The sequence below is a fragment of the Empidonax traillii genome, unplaced genomic scaffold, assembly GCF_003031625.1.
Source record: "Empidonax traillii isolate 1590-97213 ecotype Southwest subspecies unplaced genomic scaffold, ASM303162v1 scaffold451:size1465578, whole genome shotgun sequence".
NCBI classification, from domain to species: Eukaryota; Metazoa; Chordata; class Aves; order Passeriformes; family Tyrannidae; genus Empidonax; species Empidonax traillii.
Genome location: NW_020955644.1, coordinates 1,379,530 through 1,401,950, shown reverse-complemented (window position 1 = coordinate 1,401,950; position 22,421 = coordinate 1,379,530). Strand labels below are relative to the sequence as shown.

Here is a 22,421-nt window from a genome sequence, read left to right as displayed (position 1 = left end):
CAGTGCAGCCTCCAGAACTTTTTTTTTTTTTCCCCTCTTCCTTGTGTTCCACATGTTTAGCGCAGCAAATGTTCTCTACCTGGTTATTGTCAGTGTGGGTGTGAATTATTGTCAATTTGTCACATTCCGGAAGTGTTCCCTGTCAGCTGCCTGTGACGAGCTCGATATGAACGATGTGTTTTTATTTCACTAAAGGGAGTGGATTGTCTCGCTCGCTCGAAGCCAAGACTAATATTTTGTTTCCAAATGAAAAACTCAAACATTTTTCCACGTTATTCTTGCTGGACAAGCAGAAGGTTTTGTTCCAAGAGAAACATGTATAGATTCTTCGGTTTCCTTATCGTCCTTGAGATAGGCCAGATATGGAACTCCAGGAGCGTAAGGTTTTTGGAGGGTTTTCAGTGGGAAGGTTTTTTAGTCCTGCATGGAAAATGGTAGCTCTGAGAGTGTTGTTTTTCTTCTGCTAGAAGTTGGTTTTCAGTTTGTCTTTTTCATTTTTCCCAGTTGGAAACATAGCGGGGAGGGGTTTAGAGTCATTGCATTGAAATAATTTTGAATTCAAGCTGTAAATCAAATGACACTTTTGAATAAATTTCAGCCTTTTCAATTGTTTTCTAGAATACTTACTAATGAGGTGATAAATTATTACAGTGTAACTTGAATTGGCTTTGCTGTGTGATGCCACTCAAATATGGCTTGTAAACTTAAAAAGGAGTTGTTTAACCCCTTATGATATGACAGTCTTCTGAATAGAATTCCAGGATGGTTTGGGTTGGAGGGGACCTTACAGATCATCTTGCTTCACCCCCTGCCACGGGCACAGGCACCTTCCACTAGCCCAGGTTTCTCCAAGCCCCATCCAAGCTGGCCTTGGACACTTCTAGGGATGGGGCAGCCACAGCTTCTTTGGACAACTTAACATTCAAGTTTGAAGCTCTACCTGTGCAAGACACCCCTTACTCCATCACTTGTTTTCTTTGAAGTTCTGTTTGAAAGCTTAAATTAAAATTCTGTGCAGGTCTGTGCAAGAACCTGTGTTTAACAATTGCTCCTGCCAAGCTTTCAACAAGTCTTGGGAAAGGGTTCCAAAAATCTGTAGCAATTTAGAAATTTTACATCTGCCTGGTTGTGTAAGCTGTCTTTGTGCTCTGTGTAGGAGTTCTGAAATGGTCAGTGAAGAATCTTCCTGGTGGTGTTGCTTTCTTAAACTAAATTTGGGGTGTATGGGGCTGTTGCAAGAGTTTGATGCCCGTGGGAGAAACAGGCTGGAATTAAAACACTTCTATTTTGCTCTTCCTTGTAACATTCATACAGCAAATGGGAATTTCCAGAATGGAAATGGATGGTTAATTAGGGTTGATTCTGAGCAGCCAGTGTTGCCTCCACTGGCTCTCCCAGGTGTTTCCTGGGTGTCTCTGTCCCTCACCAGCCTTTCCACGTTTTTCCAACAGTTATGCAGAAAGCCTGGCGGGAGAGGAACCCTCAGGCCCGGATTAAAGCAGCATATCAAGCTCTGGAGCTGAACAATGAGTAAGTTTATAAGTTCAGCTGCTGTATTTCTTGTGGGAAAGACTAAATGGGGGGATACTGAGCACATTATCAGGTTCTTCATCTCATAATTCACTTTTAGCAAAGTTCTGAGTAGCTTCAGAGCAACTCCCGTGGCTGAGAGTTGCACATGGGGCAGTTGCACTTTAATTTTGTTAATGCTTAGATCTTAAACATAAGTGAAACCTGCCCATTTTTAATGCTTCTAGCACTTATTAAAAGTACTAAACTTCATCCCTCAGAGTAACTAGTAGGTTTTTCTCTTATTTCAGTTGTGCCACTGCATATGTCCTCCTGGCTGAGGAAGAAGCAACAACAATTGTGGATGCTGAGAAGTATTTCAAGCAGGCTCTGAAAGCAGGAGAAATGATTTACAGGAGGTCTCAGAACTGCCATTCCCAGAGCCCCCAGCACGAAGCACAACTGAGTAAGGACTTGAAATCACAGAAACTCTGGGGTTTGTGTGAGCAGAAATGTAAAACTGAGGACAAATTAGGAGAGGGAAGGATTGGGACTGATGGACTGATATGTTTTTGTCTTGGTCATCAGGAAGAGACACCAATGTATTGGTCTATGTGAAGAGGAGACTGGCAATGTGTGCCAGGAAGCTTGGGAGAATTAGAGAAGCAGTCAAAATGATGAGAGATGTAAGTTAAAGTAAAAAAAAAAAAAAAAATGAGCAACTGTTGTTTTCAGTCACCTTGTCCAAATTGCTGGTTTTGAGTTCCTTCCTAGGTATCGTAATTAATCTGATTGAATTATTTTCCAGTGAGACCATCATGATTGGATGGTCTACTGGAAGGGCAGGGGTTGGAACAAGATGAGCCTCGAGGTCCCTTCCAACCCAAACCATTCCATGATTCTATGAAATTATGCAATTCTTTTCGTGCTGCTTCCCTGCCAGTTCCTAACACTGTGAAAGAGCCGAACACAGAAAAATCCTGAATTATTGTACCGACTTCTGTTAACTGTTTCAGGGATTCAGCTGCAGTTCTGTGTGTAATTCACTCCTCTTTCCTGATTTGCAGCTGATGAAAGAGTTTCCACTTCTCAGCATGCTGAATATCCATGAAAACCTCCTGGAGGCCCTGCTGGAGTTACAGGCTTATGCAGATGTCCAGGCAGTTTTAGCCAAGTATGATGGTAAGTGGTGGCTGTTGGGAAATGTGGGTGTTTTGGGATAAGAGTACAAGTGAGGTGGGCAAGTTGTTTGCTCATGATCTCAGCTGGGTGAGTGGATTCCCTTCACCAGTAACAAATAAGGGACTTCCTGAGTGCAGGTCAAGTGTTCCTTTTGACTGCTGGGGTCGAGTTTAGGCAAGCTAAATTGCATCCAAATTGCTTTTTATGCTTTTAAGTTACTTCTAATCTGTAAAGCAATCTTTGCTTTGATTCGGGGATCATTTTAATTAATCTCTTTTTGCATCCCCGGTTATGCCTAAATTCATCAGCTTTTTTCAGCCAGCACAAAGCCCTGGAAGTGATTGATGTCAATAAACTGGGAAAGGGAGTTTTCCTTTGGCATCCCCCAGGCTTGGCTCCTGTAACACCGAGGTTGCTCCTCAGAGATCAGCAGTGTGCAGACATGCTGCTTGCCAGAGATTAGTGGTGGGCATGAAACAGGGTAGTTTGCTTTTCACTTTCCATCTCAACTAACATATTTCAGGGGTTGTGCAAGTCTAGATAAAGGTTAGTAAAATATATACTTATTTTTTTTACTGTCCTCGAGGTTTTGCCACCTACACAGTGCCCACACCATGAGGGTACAAAGTGCTGCTGTCAGAGCTGGCCCTTAAATCACCTGCAGAGTGGAGAGGCACAACAGCAATATTTTATGAGTGTCGTTCCCAGAAGCTGTTGTGTTTTGTTCCCTCCTGTTGTGTCTGTTCTTTATTACCTCAAGGAATCAAAACTATGATTTTTTTTCCCCCCTCCAATTCCTGTGCCCTTTGTATGTAGCCAACATAACACCCTTCTCCTGTTCCTGATCATCCATGTCCTTCTGCCTGGATCCTTCTTAATTTATCAAAACCACTTGCACTTTTCCCGGTGCTTCTCTCTGTGAACATCAGGAATTTTGACACTTTCTTAAGAAAGAGTTGCTGATTTTTATTTTTTTTTTTGGCTCCTGAGCATCTGGAAAAGTGAGCATGAGCTTCAAACTCTCTGCAGCACCCCTGTGTTTTGCTTGACACGACAGCCAGACTTGTAGTAAGTGATGGACAAGCCCAGGATGGGATTTACAAAAAAAGCAAGAGCCATCTGACTATACACAACGTGGTACTTGGGAATTAGACCCCAGACTTTGTCTGCTTTTAAAGTAAACTTGTGCTGTGGAGTGCTAACCTTCTAATCTGTAATTGTCAGCTCAAACTTGGCTTCAGAGACCCTACAAAAGCTACAACTAATAGAATTTTCCCCCCTGGAAATGGAAAAGAGCGGAAATTGAGTTTTTTTGTTCAAATTTGTCTACCTGTAATGTCATTTTTTTTTTTTTGGTCAGCTCCTAGTCAGTCTCTCAGTGTTGTGTAAAACTCTGTGCTAATGTACAGCTGCAAAATCAGGTGAAGATTTGGAGCTTGTTTTAAACCTTTGTGGGTTGGTACAGGAAATATACTCTGGTTTTAGGTGTGTATTTATATGTGTATTTCTCTCATAATTCATTAAAGCTGAAGAAATTTAGAATTAAAAAAAAATACTCTTTACCACCTAAATACCAAGTTTTCAATCTGAGACTGACTGTGCAAAGAAATTCAACGTTTCTAATCACAGCTGAAACATCCCAGGTGTTACATTCATCGTCTCATGTGCCCGAGTCAAAGTCTTTTACTCAGAGGATGTGGGTTTAAAATGTTTGTCTTGCCTTAGAATCTTACAGCTTAATTATTTTATTTTCTCACAGATATCAGTCTTCCCAAATCAGCAGCAATATGTTACACAGCAGCCCTGCTAAAAGCCAGAGCTGTTTCAGAAAGGTAAGCAAACCATGGGTGTGAGGACAGTGGTTTGTTGCTAGTCTTCTGTAAAATATGAAGTAAAAGGGTCTCAATCTTTTATGTTTTAAACCTGTTGTTCTGGTCTGTGAAGAGCTGGGTCCAGCAGGTGATGCTGTAACAGTGAGGGGACAATTTAGGCACTCACCTGACTTGATTGGCATCAAATTTCAAACATGCCCCTGTCAGATGGGCATGGAGGGCAGTCAAGATACCTGAATTAACATGCACATTTTTCTCCTAGAAGGATTTGTTTATCCTTCTTGATAAATCGGCCAATTTTTTAACGAGCTCCAAGCTCACAAATGCAAATAAGCACCTGCTTAGGGTTTATTATTTATTACTTTTGTTCAGTGTGGGGTTTTTCCCTTCAGGTTCTCCCCAGAAACTGCCTCCAAAAGAGGCCTTAGTACAGCAGAAATTAATGCTGTGGAAGCAATTCACAGAGCTGTGGAATTTAACCCTCATGTTCCAAAGGTAAGAGTATTTTATTTTCTATTGCACCACTTTTATTGTATAATGAAAAAATACTGTGTTATAATTGGTATTGGAACTAGTTATAACTCCAGCCCCATGTTTTCTTGAAACTGGTTATAACTCCAGTCATGGAGTTGTTAAATGCATAATTATTTATATCATAAATGTTTGGTGGCCAGAATTAGGTTGTTTTTTTTTTTTTTCAATAGATGATGTTAAAACAGGGGTTTTTTTTGCACAAAAAAAATTAAACTTGGAATTCCCTAACTCATTGGAAAATGAGTTTTATATACCAGTGAAGCATTACTGAAGGCCCTTTACTCTGTAAGAGCTAGGCATTAATAAATATAGATATTTAAAGTCACACAATCACAGAATGGTTTGGCTGGGAAGGGACCTTAAAGATCCTCTCATTCCAAGTCCCTGAAGCCAAACGAAGTTCTCCGAACAATAACCCCTCCAGTATTCCAAAAACCTTTACTCTGCTCTCCTTCCAAGCATGGGCTCTGCAGTTGCTGAAAGATCCACAACCACTTAAATGTGTAAATCAGATGAAGAGTCTGTGCCACCCCAGGCTGGATTTAATACCTGGCATCACCCACAGCGGCCAAAACACGAATTCCACCCGTGAAAACAAAACCCTGCAGTGCTTTATTTACCCTCCCCAGTGGCTGCTGGTGGGTTCAGTGTGAAGCCCTGAGTGCAGGAGGTTGGCTCAGTGCTGGGCCTAATCCTCTGCAAATGATGCTGGAGCCCCAGTGGCTGGAGCTGTGCAGGCTGGAATGATGGGACTGCTGCGTTCTGTCTGCCTGTCCAATCCAATAGAATGTGCACTGGCAGAGCTAATTGCTGGGAGAAATTGCTGCTTCTTTGCATGACTGATCAAGAGCAGGGCAAGTTCATTTCAGACAGTCTCAGACAGATTTTTTTGGTGTGTTTTTTTTTTTTTTTTTTCTGCTTTAGCCTCTGCCTTGAGGGGCAGAAGATTATAAAGCATTATCATTATCGAAAGGTTCTGTTAGTTGGGGTGTCCTCCCGTTGTTGCAGGAGCCTCCTGTACCTTTTGAAAGAAGCTGGGGCTCGTTTCAAACAGGCTCTTAGCAAAATATGGGCTGTAGTTCTGCAGGTGAATGTGGCAACTGATTCCAGGTCTCAGTAATTTGATCTTCTAATTGTGGATCTATCCAGTCTTCTTTTTTTTTATTATTATTATTAAATTGCAATATTGACTCAAAAAACCAATTTCTTGGATGACAGAGCAGAATTTTATAGGTCCAGGCTGCCTAAAGGTCTGAAATGCTCACAGTCAAAGCAGACAAGTGAACAAGGGCATCGACAAATGAACACCCAATGGGTCACTGTGGGGAGGAAAATCTGATTTTTGAGTTTGCCCTCTGTGAGTGTGTAAAGTAGAAATCCCTTTGTTCTTGCAGCTGATGGTTGTCTTTGCACATAACATCATTTTGCATAAGGAAAATAAAATAAGGTTTGTTTCTCTTTGTCCCCAGCTCTGCTTTTACAAGGCTGGGGTTTGTTTGGAAAGTTGGAACCAGCTGGAAAACCGGTCCTCTTAAACCATTTCCAGTTAAGAGATCTGAAACTGCATTTTGCTGCTGGAGGAAACAACCTTTTCCAATCATACACTGAATATCTCAGGAGATTTTTATTGTGTAGAAAGCCATCCAAACCCCAGATACTTTCAGGACTGACACCTTGCCTGTTTCATGCTTGAACACAGCCATGAAAAGCTGCCAGACTGTGGAATTTCTGTGTTTATGTGGTAAAATGGGCTCAGAGAGAGCGAGCCAAAGCCTGGAGCTGAGCACTGGGGTGTTGTGGCAATACTTGCAGTGGGGCTTCCCCACCACTGCTGGGTTTCTATTCCCACTCAGCACAGTGGAAAAGTGGGCCCTGTGGAGAGCCTGAGGAGTCAGGTCAGGGGTCAGATATTTGAGACCATTTTCCCACAGCAGCCCCTGTGTGTGAGTGATCCTTTACTGTGTTAAAAAAAAAAAAAATTAAAAAAGAGGGAAAAAAAAAATTGAAGAGGATTAGAGGGGATTAGCAAGAATATTACCCTCCAGAGTGCAGGCCCAAGGCACTGAGAGAAGAACCTAGCCAGGCAGTAAATGTGCTTTATTTGGCTGGGGCACAACCCCTCCTACATTCCTTGAAGAATCTGAATGGGAAAAGTTAAGTCCTCAAACTGGATTAGTAAATAATCTCATAGTTCGTGGCATCTGCTGAAATAAATCGGTGAGTTTGCTGCATTCTTACACTTTGGGGGACACCCCGAGGAATTGCCACGTTGATCAAAGTTGTGGATTAACTTTGGCTGTTATTCAGTGAGACACTGTGTGGTAGGAGAGGACAACCCACAGGTAAACACTAGAGCTGAAACTGCCCTGTCTTTCTTGTAAAAGTTACTCATCTGTTTTGAAAACCTGAGTTCAGATGAATACCTGGCTTTTTTTTTAATGTGCCACGAGAAAAACGCGGGGCATTGAAAACAAAAAAAACAAAAAAAAAATTGCATGTCCTGTGTTGCAAAGGAAATGGGAAATGATTAATCCTCGTGTTCTTTGACCCTTTTGAGCATCAGATATTCTGCTGATGGAGGGAGAAGGCTGAAATTGAAAAAATCTGAAGTCAGAGATGCTTTGTGGTAGCCCAGTAAAACCACATGAAAAAGAAAATTCTTTTTTTTCCCCAGCTTTTGGTTTATTATTCTTCCTTTGGTTTAGCACACTGACACTTTGGGTTTGCTGCTCATACTTGAGGGCTAACAAATCCTCAGCCTTCTACACTGAAACCTTCAGTGATGAAATAATGAGCAAAAATACTGTTGGTTTGGGGCTTTTTTACCACCCTAAATTTGTATTGCACCTGCAGCATTATACTTACATCTATTCCACAAGAATGTATTTTTATTTTGTCTTACTGAAGCCGTATTTTTTTTTTTCTTGTTTATTTATTTATTTTTTTTTTAATGTGTGAAAGCCCCAATTTAGGATTGTTGAGGACAGGAGTGTGTTCTGCTGCTTTTCCCTTCCCACAGCCTGGCTGCTCCGGGCCAGGATTGGGCTGTTCCCTCCTCAGGTGGGATTTGCTCACTCGTGCCTCGATCAATCATTTACATCCCACAATTCAAGGGTTTGGTGTGGGCTGTGTAACCAGGTGGGCTTTGCGTTTGTCCTTTCAGTATTTACTAGAAATGAAGAGCTTGGTGCTGCCTCCAGAGCACATCCTGAAGCGAGGGGACAGCGAGGCAGTAGCCTATGCCTTCTTCCACCTGCAGCACTGGAAGAGGATAGAAGGGGCTCTAAACCTGCTGCACTGCACGTGGGAAGGCAGTAAGTACATTGATCTCTGTGCCTTTATTCCCCTCTGCCACAGTTGGTTCTCTTTGTGGCAAACAGGTTAAATACAGACCTGATGTCCCACTCTTTTTGCAGCCTTTAGGATGATCCCATACCCTCTAGAGAAAGGGCATCTTTTCTATCCCTACCCGAGCTGCACAGAAACTGCAGACAGAGAACTGTTGCCAAGTAAGTGGTTTCTAAGCAGTAATGATAATAAAACACAAGCTAAGGACATGTTCAGTGTGTGGGATTCTGTATTTACCTTACTGTGATTTTTTTAGTTGGAGCTTCCTGTGAAGGGGATTCAGCTATTTGTTGATGTCCCTCCCAAAAGATCCTGAAGCACTTGACGTGTGTGTGGTAAATGTCAGCTTGATGCTGGAATAGCCTAAGTCCTTCAGAGATGAAATCTGTGTGTGGGACATCCAGACTGAGGCTGGCCAGCTTTGAGAACAACAAAATGGACCATGTTTTTTCTAAATACTTTTGAAAGAAGTCATGGGTTTGACTGTTATAGCAAAGAATCAGTGCTTGGTACTAGTCCTGCTTTTGGGTGTCCATCAGAACCTGTCTGTGACCTTACACAGAATCCTTGGTTAATCTGTAGTTTCATAAAACATATATTTATTTCTCTCATTAATTCACTGGTACATACTTGTCTGCTGGATGCCTCCTGGAATTTTTTATCCATGTCTATCTCTGGATTTACACTAATATTTGAGGCTGTAAAGTAGCATCCAGCTCCTCATTGCTTCAAGGTTACTTTGTGGTTGATTTTTTTTTTCACTACAGCCTGTGCTCATCATATTTAGGAAAATACCATTAATTTAGATTAGAATTGGACTGTTAATTGTACATCTTAATAGAATTCCTTTGGGGCTGAACTTCTACCCAATTCCCCTGGGAGTGGAAAGAGCTACTGCAAGAGCCCCAGCAGCCCCACAGAGCCCGCAGCTGTGGGGAGCAAAACTGCCCATACGTGTTTCTATTTAAGAGCCTGAAGTTATATTTAAAATGAGTAATTTAAATTTGCCCCCAGACTGCTTTAAATTACTCATTTCTCACTTATGCAGGATATTGCACAAGGAATTCCTTGGTTAGCAACTAACCCTAAATTGTAGACTTCCCAGCATAATTAAACCCCAACACATGCAGATATTTCAACACGATCACTCACGCATTCCTGTTATGTTTTAAATATAAAACTACCCATAAATAAAATCATCTTAACACTTTTATTGCAGGACTTCCTCGAGAAGTCTTGACACTTAATTTCTTTTTTTTAAATTTATCTATTTAAAATGACGCTGACCAAATCCTATCAATAAAAGCAAAACAAACCCCAAGCACTTTGCCATTTGCAGCAGCACAAGGCAAGGTTTGTTTGCTGATGATGCGTTCATGAACCAGCATTCAAACTCAGAAACTGGGAGGGTAAAGTGTCTTCCTCCTCTTCAGCCTTCAGTTTAAAAAGAATGCAACTATCCTTTCTTCTGCCCTAAAACTTGAGGGGTTTGTTAGCTTTTAAAAACAGCATGGCAAGAAGTGCAGCCCTTTCATAATTACTTATGCTTATAGAAACTATATTTTTTTTTCACTTAAAAACCCTCTCAAATCACGGGATGGAAGTCAGAGCTGCAGGTATTTCAAGCCAGTAATTGCAAATCCACCAAGCAGCTCCTCAGCTGGTGACCAGTAGTAGTGTTGTGAGTGCTGAAAGCTCCACATGGCCACCCTTAGCCTGGCTAATCACCTGCTTTGGGTTTGGTTACCACAGATTGGAAATTGCAAGGAGCTGCTATGTGCAGAATTTACAACCCAGGCCTGGTGCTGTTTTCTTTGGGGTCTGCCCTGTCAGCTGCTCTGAGCAAATTTACTGTAGTCTGCAGCCAGAAATCTCGGAGAAGTATTCAGGAGCTCCCTTGTATGTACAACATGCTGATGGTTTGGTACCAGCTCAGCTTCTCCCAGGGTGGGGAGATGTGCTGTTCCCTTCAGGTAACAGGATCAGTGCTCCAGAACGGTTTTAATTGCTCTGGGGAATTTTGACAGCTTGTGAATTTTACTTCCCTCTGTCCTGTTAGAAGGCTCTGCACCAAAAACTGAGCCTGAAGAAATGCTTCAAAAATAAAGGCCCAAGTGAAAAAGAAGACTGGAAAGAGAATATTAATAATGAAGATAAAGGTGTAATAACTCTTAGTAATGAAGATAAAGGTGTAATAATTATTAGTAGTGAAGATAAAGGTGTAATAACTATTAATGAAGACAAATAGGGGGAAAATTTTTGAGAAGGTTAAGAGTTTAAGTTCTGGGACCTAAGATGTGCTGTCCAAGTCTTGAGTCCACACTTCCTCCTTTTGAAGGCCCAGAACTGGGTTACAAGATCATAAATAATTCAGGGCACAGTCCTTGACTCTCAAATGTCAACGTTCTCCATCTTTTCCTTTCAGCATTTCACGAAGTCTCCGTTTACCCCCAGAAGGAGCTCCCCTTTTTCATCCATTTCACAGCAGGCCTGTGTTCCTTCTCAGCCATGCTGGCCCTGCTCACCCACCAGTTCCCTGAGCTGATGGTCATTTTGGCCAAAGCTGTAAGTATACTGCCTACTGTCCTGTGGGATTTGGGGGGAATTTTGATGTTGATAGGGTGGAGCAGCCTCGAGTCGGTCTCGTGCTTTGTGGGGCATGAATTATTTTATCTGCTCTTTTAAGGATCTTGGTAGTGACATGTGCTGAGATTTGGGCAAAATGTCTGTTTTGGCGACAAGGTGAACTGTTTACTACAGCGTGCCGTGACTTTAATTTGCACTGTTAGGGTGAGAGAGCAGCATTTCAGCACCAGAGAGGTTTTTGAGTATGGATTTTATCCTCATGGAAGGGGAAGACTGCAGTGGCAGAGGCTCAAAAATAAAGGTGTTGACTGGAGATTTTGAGAAGGGAGTGAAAGGCAGGTCTCTTGTGAGCATTGGAAACCCACAGCATGGTGTGAGTGGAGCGGATGAGAACAGGTAAAGTAACTGCTAACTTCGGAGCAGGGTCAGGAGTGAGTTTGGCTGTCACTTCCCTTTCAGTGTTTTTATCTCTCATCTGTTTCCAGTTACTGCTGCAGAATGTGCTCAGTGACCACAGTTCTGTCATTTAAGTACCTGTTCAGGGATGGAAATTGGACTTGATGATGGCAATAATCTGTGGTGCTTTAAATGTGTCAGTTGTTGAGCTTGTATCTTAAACATGTCATATCTTAAATATGTCTCTTAAATGAGCCAAATCTTAAATATGTCTGTTCCTATGGGTGTCTTCTGTGCCCATCTCTTTCTCCCTCTCTCTGCCCTGCTCTTCTTAGGGTTTCTTTTCCTTACTTACCTGTTAACATCTGCTTGTAACTTTGTCACCTCTCCCTGGACTCTGGAAGCTGAGGGACAAAGTGCACAGGCAGCTTCCCGAAGTAACCCACCCAGTAGGTTTGGCCTTGATTGAACTGCAGATCTCAGGCAGTAGAGCAGAGTGGCAAATAAAGAGCTGTGAGCTCTCAGTGAATCATTTGTTGTAGCTTTGCTGGTCAAAATAGAGGGTGAAAGGCTGGTTTAATGCAGCAGGTAATGCAGACCCAGGAGGAAAACCCTTTATTTTAAGAATACTTTGCTCCTAAAAGCCTTGGCTTTGCTTGTGAGCCCAGCCCAGTGTCCAAGTCATGCAGGTCTGAGAGTGGGGCCTCATTTCCACACAGTTCTGTTGATCTTTATGTTGGAAAATGCAGTTGGACATGCCAGTGACAAATTTCAGCGCTGCTCATAATTGGCTGGGTTCATGGTAACGAGGGGCTAACTATCTGCTTGATTAATTCTGGAAGGGCTGCATTAGCAAAGTTGTATGATTTCCAAAGAGATACAAGGTCAAATGTTATGCTAACAAAGAATTGCTTGGTGAAGTTCTCTCTGCTGGGTTTCTTGAACCACACACACAAAAAAATAAAGAGACTTTGTATGAGCGAGTTGGCTTTGCATAATGGCAGTTTGGACCTCAAGTGACGTGTCCAAGTGTGTGTGTGTGTGTGTGGGGAAAACTCCCCAAGTTTGGTCATTTGGCAGCGTGTTTCTTTGGTTTATTTTCTGTAGGAAGGGGTGGATGGTGTCTGTTCAGCTGAGATGATCATTGTCACATCATTCCCCAGCCAAGTCACAGTGGTGGGAGGCACACACAGAGGGGTTCTTGCCACTCTGTGCTAGTTTAGTACTGGCAAAAGTGGAAATTTTGTACTGAGGTCATCAGGCAAGAGGTGAATTCTGTATTAATTTCTTAAGATTGACAGCTGAGAAGAAAATACCTTCCAATATTCTGCTATTTTAGCTAATTTTAATATTAACTCCCAGTCATCCTCTAAATGACTAAAGTTCTTCCTTATTCTAGTTATTGCATGATTGTACTTTTGATCCCATTCCTGATATTTTCAAGAGCATTCAGAAAACTTGCAAGAAACAATTAAACTAATACTTCTTTTTATTTTACTTTTCTGTTTTTTATTTTTCTGTTGCCACTAGGGCAATAAAATACAAAATGGAGCTGGGACAAGATGATCTTTAAGGTCCCTTTCCAACCCAAACCATTCTGTGATTCCATGATTCAATTAATAGATTGCTTCAATATTTTAAGTACAGATAATGCTGCTAACACTTTATACATTCTCTCTTATGTTCTGGAGGTCTGTAGCAGTAGCATCTAGTTGAATTTTCACCCAAAAAAATGGAATATTATCTCCTAAAGACACCAGTCTTTATTGTCATAAAGCACTTCTTATTTGCTGTATCTAGTGCTACGTCTCCAAGTCATTCCAGTGCTTTAAGCTTTTTAAATGATATTTTTATTGTGTATTTTGTTATTTTTCACCTTACTGTGTTTTAAATTATTAATTTAGTAATTTGAGATGATAATGAATGGTTTATGTGGAGCACTTTTCAGTTGCTTCTTAATCCAAGTGTTTTCCCAGCAGTCGAATCCCCATGCCTCGGAAGGGCTTTGAGGAGCCCAATACCTTCCTATTGACTTGAAAAGCCTGGAGTTTACATATTTTCATTTGTTAGTGCTTGAAGTTGTGTTTCCTCCACAATAAATCACGGGGTATAAACCTTGGCAAAGGGCTCAAAATGTTCCGAGTGGCCAAAAATCACAAGGAGGTTCCAACGTACACAGAGGGATCCGGCGCCGGCACCGGCTCCGCTCCCTCCGGAGCGGGAAGGGATCCTGCCCCCCCCACACTCCCCCCACCACTGGGAGCTGGAGGGGGGTTCAGTGTGTCTGGCACAGGTGGGATGTTTTGCAGGTGTTGGGGATTGGTGCTGGGATTTTTTTAGCGTGCTCTGATCCACTTGGAGGAGATGCCCAAGAGAGGTCGTTGCCCCGGACTCCATTGCTGGAAGTGTCCAAGGTTGGATGGAGTTCTGAGCAAGCTGGGTTAGTGGAAGGGGGACCTGCCCGCGGCAGGGGGTTGGAATTAGATGATGTTTAAGGTCCCTTCCAACCCACTGTGTGGTTTGGTAAGTGAAGATGCACCATGTGAGGACAGTGGGAGGAGGATCCACGTGAGCTGCAGTACCAGTGCAAGTGTCCCAGGGGGTGAGAGCTCAGCCTTGCTGTTTCTCTCCTCTAGATTTCTGATCTCTTGGAGAATCACACTGTTCTTGATCCTCAGACAGCTCCGTTTCTCAAGCAGTTGCTGCTTTAAATTCATCTCACTAAGTGACAGAAGGGAGGAGGTGCACAAAAGGGATGACAGTTACATGTACAGCTCACTGAACAAGCTGAAAAGCACTGCTACATAAAACAACTTCTGTTGTAACTGCAGACAAAAGGGTCTGATTACTTTTTCATTCAGTATGAATTTTTATTTTGTAGTTAATTGCAGGGGTGGAGAATTGGGTGGCTGCATATCATCTTGCAAAAGTGGGGTTGCACAATTCCTTGTGGAATACAAAGACACTCAGAAGTCTGCTTTCAAGGACACAGTGATGCAGAGTGACAGCTGGCACTGTAAACAATCTTCCCAGAAATTCCTGAAAGCACCCCAACAGACCTTCATAAAATCATGGAATGGTTTGGCTTGAAAGGGACCTTAAAGCTCATCCCTTTTCACCCCCTGCCGTGGGCAGGGACACTTTCCACAAGACCAGGTTGTTCCAGGTCCTGTCCAGCCTGACCTTGAACACTTCCAGAGATGGGGCAGCCACAGCTTCTCTGGGCAATTCCAAGCAGATCAATCCAATTTCTTAAATCCAAACCTTATGCTACTGGAATAGACCAGTATTAGTTAATATTAAATTATTGAAAGAAGAGTGCAGCAGTGTTCCTGCTGAACCCTACCGAAAACAACTTCCTTGTTCAGGGAACTGGACAAAATCCTAAGACAGTCCACGTTCCAGAGTGGTTTGATACGGATCACTTGCAATTTTCACAAGAAAGAAAGAAGTCATGGGACTTTAAAATTGGCTAATTTTTATGATTGCAAGATTAGGAGAAAGCATTTCCCACTCTGGATGTTCCCTGGCTCCCCATAAGAACCTTCTGTGCCATTTTGCCCATAGCAGCCATCTGGGGACAGAAAACAGGCCAGAGCAGAGCCGTGCCTGGCAAGTCCTGCTTTCTGTGACACTCTGCTTTGCTTTCTGAACAAATCCCCCTACCACTTTCCCCCAAAGCTCATTAAGTGAGACGGGAGAATTAAGTTTTTTAGCCAGCTGCTGAACTTTTCATATTTATAAACACTTGAGTCTTTTGCTTATCTAAGAGAAAATGTGTATAGTTTGGAGATGTGCACTTCCCTGCCAATGTGTAATGAGTGGTTCTACACTTGATAGGAAAAAAAAAAGCCTGAAGTTTTCCTGTCAGAGCTGAGTGTGGGTGCCAAGGGCAAAGGTTTCTTGCCTTGCTAATCTCCATCTTAAGTCATGCACTTAATGGGAAGGTGCCACACGCAAACAGGCAGGGAAGAGCTGGCTGCAAGGAAAAGCTCCTGCACTGCTGCAAATGTTATGTTTTAAAAGCCTTTTTAATGTAATATTGGAGGTTATGATAGAAGCCAGGAGGGCCAAAGGGAAACCTTCAAAGTAAATGAGTCCTGTCGCTGCTGCCTCGTGAAATGAGGGTTTGTGTGAGGATAACCCGAGTCCCAGGGGAATACGTGGGGGATGGGTTGAGAAGGTGCAGGGGAGCCTGCACCATTTGTTTTAGCCTAATCTTTATTTCTGGAACTGTTTAGATGGCATCTAGAATATGGATCCTGTCTGCAAGCACGGGCTGGTCCTGGTGGATGGGCTGTTCAGTTTGCACACGTTTGATCGATGAGCCATAAATCAGGACACGAGATGATCTTTAGAGCCCCTTCCAAACCCAAACCACTCTGTGATTCTGTAACCACCCTTCTCTCCTGCCTGTTCAGCCCTGAAGGCGCAGTGCTGAGCAGCTGGAAGAGTTATGGCATGGAGAAATGCCATCCTAACCCTCCTGCCTCTGCCCAGGTGCTGCGGGTGCTGTGGCCGGTGAGTGCTCCCAGTGTCTTGGCCTCCAGCTGAGTGGACCATGCCAGGGGTGAGTGGACAAAGCTGCAGCTTCCAGGGGGTTTTTCTTCTATTGTGTGTCTTCATTAATACCTCATGTTTACAACAAGCCTGGTTCATGTCATCAGCAGTGAAGGGATTGTGGTTCCCTCGCCTTGAGGGGAAGGCACGGGGTGGGTTTTGTTCCTGCTTTGGGCCCGTTGGTTTGGAAGCTGAGCTGAGTTATTGTTGTGTTCTCTTTCTTCCAGTGCTTTGGGACTCTCCTTCCACCCTTCAGCTTCACTGTGGAACACACTGAGGTCCTGCTGCTGTCCAGCACGTGGCATCAGCCCACTCCAATGTGATTGGAGTGTGTTTTCCATGATAGTTTGGTTTGATTCTCATGAGCCTCACCCCGGTGCTTGGCTGACCCCCAGTCCTGGGGGAGCAAGGAAGAAATCTGGGCTCTTCAAACTGATATCTTTGACAGGCTTCCATGTTGATGGTGCTTAACATATGAATTTCTTCTTTGGCCTTAGTCTGTAGTCATCTAAGAAAATAGTTTTTGTTGAGCAATAGTTTATTGCTCTCTAAATCACTGGGACAACTGGAAGCTCTGTACTTCCTCTGTAAGAAAGGAGAGTACACAAGCTGAGCAGGTGTTTGGGGTATTGATACTTCCTTCTCAGCTGCAGATGCACCAGATACTTGGCTTAGATTGAATTTTATAAGCCTTTTTCAAAATATTTGCTAACAGCAAAGTATGGTTCTGCTTTCTTTATTAAAAGGTTGCTTCTTAACACATTGAATTTGTTGACTTCTTAAGCGTCTGTTTAATATAGATTACAGTGTGCAAACACATTTCTTTCTTCTCTGTCCTTAAGGGTAGTTTTACTTCATGACTCAAGGAGATGGTTGTATAAACTCCTCTGTTTCGTGTTGTCACTCCTTTAGATTTAATTGTGCAGCTTTTAATTCTCCAAGGCAAAGCATTTTGAAAGACAAGGATGGCTTCTGAAACCGCCCAGAGTGGTTGTGGTATCTGCATGGGAGGCTTTTTTTGGGAGAGCTGAACTTTCAAGTGTTAGTCCAGAGTACTGTGGTTGTTGATATCAGGACTGGAGGAGAAGGGAGATGTGGAGAACTCTTCAAAGGAATTGCTTCATGCACAGCCCAGCCCCAAGGGTTTGTTTACTGCAGAGGTGAAAAGATGGCTGTGGCAGCCAAGTGGTTTGGGGTAATTGGTGTGACCTCATTTCCACTCTCCCATCAGAGAAAGGGCCTCCTTTCTGCCATGCAGATCTGCTGCTCTGCAGGGAGGGAGCAGAGTCACCTCAGCCCAGGCTTCTTACCAGGGGAAGTGATAAAAATAGCCCAGGCTGGTGGGGAAATGCTAATTCTGAGCCTATGGAAACCCAGCATCCTGTATTTTGCAGATAAACACATACACTTACCCCTAATAACTTTCACACTTGATCTCCACTATCTCTGTGAAGGTTTGGGACACTGATGGCTTCTTTCAAAGGTCATGTAGATTATTCCAGGTTCTGAATCCTGGATAGGGGGAACATATTGTAGTCTACTCTGTTCTCTGAAACCATTCCCAAAGCAATCAGTTACTTTACAAGCTCAGTTTGAGTTGACCCAGAATCCATCTTGACATGGAAAACTGTGAATGAATTTTTATTTTTGTCTTCTTTTCAAATCTTTCTTTACCTTGCAATCCAAGTGCTATGAAGCTGACAGTGACCTCTGTATCTCAGGCAAGTGTAGTTTATTTGTAACTCTGGCTGAGGGGAAACACACATGTTTAGGTCGAAATATTTCTATTGACTGACTTTAATCCAAGTTAAATACTTGAATTCATTGAGGAATCAAAAGGGGAGCCCTACAGAAAGGTACTACCCAGACCTTTCTGGAGTTACCCAACTACTCGTAGGTGATTTTCTCAACTTTCCTTCCAGTTGAATGTGTGTCACTGGGGCTGTTCCTCACTTTGGAATCACTGTGGTGATTAATAGACCTGTTGTGTTCATGTGATTTCACTTCTTGCTCCGCAGGGGCCCATAAGGTAACCAACCTAAATGCTTTTTAAAGTTGAACCTTTTCCAGCAGTTGCGTGGGGTTATAAATGAAGCTCTGCCTCCCATGTATCATCCCAAGAGCTGCTTTCTCTCACTGTCCTCCCCTGACATAACAGCACCAGAAAGGGGATGGGCTTGTGCTGAAAGGAGAGCTGGCAGCAGGCTGTGTAATGAAAATCTTCCTGTCTCCAGAAGTGCCAGTGATTCTTGAGGAAGGAGGAGGGCTATGGGTGATTTCCCAGCAGGATTGTCCACGCTTTTTAGGAGTGTTCTTTGCCACGTGGGAGCAGGGATGTAGGGCTGACCCATACCTTAGTAATACCATCTCAATTAAGTTGTGTGTGTGTGTATATATATATATATATATATATTAAAAAAAAATACAGCTATGACTCAGGGCAGATAAGCATTGATGTAATTTCCTGGAAACATGCACTGTGGTGACCTTCCAGCCATTGGGATGGAAAAAGCTTTTCCAGGAGGCTCTGTGTGGCATTAATAGACTTCTCAGATTTTCGGTTCAGTCAGTCAAATCTTGAAGATCAGCATTTATTTCTATACCTGAGGCCAATATGTATACTTGTAAACCAGGGTAATTATGATCACTTGATAATTTAGCCAGGGTTCGAGTCTGGGGTGGGTTTGGTTTGTTGGGTGGTGTTTGGTGCTCCATGTGATGACAGATTAGTTCTTGACCAGGAAGAGGAATTCTGCCTTTCCTCCTGCCAACCTCTGGCTTCTCCAGAAGTAACTTCCAAAAAGGACACATCAGAATTCTGGGGAAAGAGCTCTCTGGCAGTTCTTTACGTGCTGTGAGCCTCTCATTCTTGAAATTTGGGATAGATCCATGTGCTGGTAGCTTGTATGCACGTATGTATGTGGCCAAAGGGCTTTCCATGCTGTCCCACGCCCTGGTCACTGAGGTTGTAGGGACAGATTGATATGGAGCTGGCCCAGGAGTGGTTCTCCATCCAGGTTTGTCGCTGGCCAGTTCCTTCCCTGCATCTCTCCAGGCATGTTTATTCCCTGCTCCTCGTCCTGGAATTGTTGTGAGGGTGCCAAGGCTCGTAGATCCCTGACTCTGAGCAAGGCAGGGTTTAAAGGTCACAGTCAAGACCATTAATAACAAGGTGCAAACGGCTGGTTTATATGTAATGTGAAGCTTTTTACTTATTTCATTTTTGCACTTTGGGGGCTCTGTTTGCTTATGGAGCACTTGGTGTCTGGTACCTATTTAGGCTGAGAGCAGGCAATTGGGTTCCTTCAGGCCTTCAGAGGAATGCAGAAAATTGTTCTCTGGTGTTGTAATTCTGCTGGGATAACTGGAGCTTATTTGTCTCACTGCTTATTAAATGCATACTTGTCTTGAGGTCCTCTTTTTTTTTTTTTTTCTTCTTTTTTTTTTCTTCCTGAGAAACATTGGGTGAATCCCAAGGACCACAAGTGAGAGGAAGATTCCAGGGGGAGGGGGAGAGCCAAGTGCCTGCACCTCTCCACAAGCTGCATCATCCACCTCCAGTGCCAGCAGAATGAAGAGGTTAAATATGAGAGCAGACTCCCTGAGGGAAGGGAGACAAACCTAGGAGGCTCAGCCAGACATAAATTAACTTTGCCCTTCCCCCTGCTCGGGGATGAGACTCTGAGGGGAGCTGCACCTCCCAAACACTAATGGATGGGCTGTGTGGTTGGGAGCCACGTGAGGCTGTGCTGAGGTGTTGGAAGGGAGGTTGGGAGCAGATGTGAACTGATGCTGAGCCCTTCACAGAGGGCACTGTGGGGGCAGAGGGGCTTGATGGAATCACGGAATATCCCGAGCTGGAAGGGACCCAACGCTCATTGTCCAAACCCTCCTGGAGCTCTGGCAGCCTTGGGGCTGTGCCCACTGCCCTGGGGAGCCTGTTCAGTGCCAACCACCCTCTGGGGGAAGAACCTCCCCTTCAGAGTTCACACTCCACCAGCCTCTGAGCAGTGTCCAGCTTACCCTGATTGCTGCTAAAAGGGACAGACTTCTCCCATCCCTCTCCTGCAGTTAATTAGGGTGGCTGGAGGTGACATGTGGGCTGTTGCCATCTCTGTACATCAGCCAGGGTGACAGCAGCGCTCACAGGGGGTTTCTGTGCACGGTGCTCTGTGCTCTGAATTCACCACGTTACAGCAAAGGTGGAGAAAGAGTAAAGGCAGCTTTGGTTTCCAGCTCTGCCTCCCGGCTCCCTCCTCCCTTCTGGAGCCTCCTCGGCGGGGTGTGCTCTGCCTGCCCCAGCCCTTCCACTGGAGGGACAGCCGCTGATCGGGGATGCTGCTCATGTGCTTGGAATTTTCCTCCTTCCCAGCCTGGGTTGCTGTGCTGCGCTCTTTGCTGGGATCCTGGGTGAGTGTGGTCACTGGGGAGAGCGAGGTAACACACCCACGCTTACGGCATCACCGAGGGTGCATCCACCGTGATGAGTGTGCTGCTCCTTTGGGATCTTCCTCCTTTGCTTATTCCTGCCCAGTGACATTTTCCTCTCACTCTGGAGGCACCGAGTTGTGCAATCGCAGCGCGGCCCCGTCGGGCTCGGACCCTTCTCTTCACAACCTCTTGATTCCTTTTCTAATTTGGCTGTGGGCTTTCATCAGCTATAAACCAGAGTGACACAGTATGTGACTGTTGCATTCTCCTGCCTTGACTCACTGGCTGCGATTCCAGAGCAGTGACCCCCTGCTGCTCTGCTGGAGCAGCCCTCTGTGACTCGGCCTCGGGAATACGGGATGGGAAAGCTCCCACACGGATCTGTGACGGGCTGTGCAAATTCTACTCAAAATGCCCCAGTAAACCCGTCCCTGCCAGCTGGGTGTGTAACAGCAGGTGACCCCCATCATCACACTGATCACAGGCACCTGAGCAAAGCCTTTTGCACCTCTGAGAACCCCAGAGAACAGGAAAGGCCCCACAGGAATTTGGGGTGTTGGGACTGGGGTGTAGTTGGGCACTGTTGTTGCTCTGCATGGCTGGGCTCAAAAAATTAAGGATCTTATTTCATCCATCCAGAAAAATGGTGGTGTCACCTTGGTTAAGGCCTGTTGACACTCCTGTGATTTGTTGAAAATCAGAACCGTAGAATCTCCTGAGCTGGTCCCAGAAGCAACATCAAAGTCCAGCTCCTGGCCCTGCACATGATCCTGTGTTTCCAGTGCCTTCTACCTGTGTGTCCTGTCCAGCTTCTTCAGAGGAGGTAATTTATTCAGAAACTCATTAAGCAATTAATTCTGCTCCTTGTTCAGCCATGCTGAGGATAATTAGAAGATGATCTTGCATAAAAAGGCTCCCTGCACGTTTTAGGCAGATTATTTGAGAGGGGCTTGTGAGGGGGACTGTGTGTTCCCTGACGAGACTGCAGCCTTCAGAAACGTTTAGAGATGGGAAACAGCTGCTTGCCCAGGATGAGTGTGCTGGGGGGAGCTTTGGTGGGGCTGATCTGTGGGACGACAGACCAGCCTGGATTTCCCACAGCCCACAGTCTTGCACAAGCACTGGGAGTTTGCTGGGGCTGACCAGTGCATTTCAATTCCCAGCCATTCTGCTGTTTGTTGGTGGGTGTTTTTTTTGGCTAATTGCTTGTTAATAAATAAGGGAGTGTAGCCTTGCATAGCCCTTTGCAGGAGAAACTCTCCCTTCTTCTGTCAGGTGGACTGGAGCTCATCAGGCTGTGCCCGTGGCTGCTTCTCTGGGTGCTCCTGGAGCACTGCTACCTGCTTGCCAGTGTTTTAACTCCTGATTTACTGCTGTGACAGGGGAAGGCAGCCAGGCAGGGCATCCTACAGGATTGTAGAGGGTTCCTGTCTCAGCTGTTGTTTATTCCACAGAGCACTGAAGGCATCCAGTTCAGCATCTCTGGGATGACATGGGGGAAGGGGGGAAGCCAATAAACCCAAGGCAACCTGTCCTCAGGAGTTTCCCTCCTTGGTTTAAAATATGAACATCTGCACTCAGAGGGAGGATATATTTTGGCAGCAGCCATTGATTAAGGTGTCATTCATCAGGTGGGCCCACAGATCTGCTACAGACACTTCCCGGGGGTCCTCTGGAGAGGAAGAAGTGTTTGTTGACAGCTGACCCCAGGCACTGGATCCCTCCCAGTGTCCTGCTCTGGGCCTGGATTGGATTGATGGCTGAGGGGGCAGCATTTTTCTCGAGTCTGTTGTAAATTGCTGGTAGGTGGAGCAGTAATGAAGATAAATGAGGGGCTCTTCCAGGTCGATCAGCCTGATGGCTCTGGCAGGCTTGGGATGCCTTTGGCCTGGCTCAGACCTCCCGCTCACCTGCCAGCATTCCTCGGCAAGGCCGAGATGGGAAAATGGTCCCTGAATTTCCAGAGGGCTTGGAAAGGCCTGGGGGGAGACCAGGAGGCTCCTGGGTGCAGGCTCTGCAGGAGCAGGGAAGGTGCTGCCCAGC

At 44.5% G+C, this 22,421-nt stretch overlaps 1 protein-coding gene across 3 annotated transcripts in view; it reads left to right on the top strand.

The window, feature by feature from the left end:
- Positions 1–22,421, top strand: part of ST7L (suppression of tumorigenicity 7 like) — a 29,447-nt gene that overhangs the window by 3,941 nt on the left and 3,085 nt on the right. Inside the window, exons 6-16 of one of the 3 annotated variants that reach the window (XM_027895170.1) lie at positions 1,452–1,530; positions 1,821–1,975; positions 2,098–2,195; positions 2,577–2,691; positions 4,451–4,523; positions 4,916–5,018; positions 8,221–8,371; positions 8,474–8,566; positions 10,831–10,970; positions 15,888–15,957; positions 16,175–16,714. In XM_027895170.1, the coding sequence (XP_027750971.1) occupies positions 1,452–1,530; positions 1,821–1,975; positions 2,098–2,195; positions 2,577–2,691; positions 4,451–4,523; positions 4,916–5,018; positions 8,221–8,371; positions 8,474–8,566; positions 10,831–10,970; positions 15,888–15,941 (1,061 nt within the window). In that variant the 3' untranslated portion in view covers positions 15,942–15,957; positions 16,175–16,714. Of the gene's footprint in view, positions 1–1,451; positions 1,531–1,820; positions 1,976–2,097; positions 2,196–2,576; positions 2,692–4,450; positions 4,524–4,915; positions 5,019–8,220; positions 8,372–8,473; positions 8,567–10,830; positions 10,971–15,808; positions 15,830–15,887; positions 15,958–16,174; positions 16,715–22,421 lie in introns of those variants that run through there. The other 2 variants (XM_027895172.1, XM_027895169.1) reach the window with 2 other exon arrangements.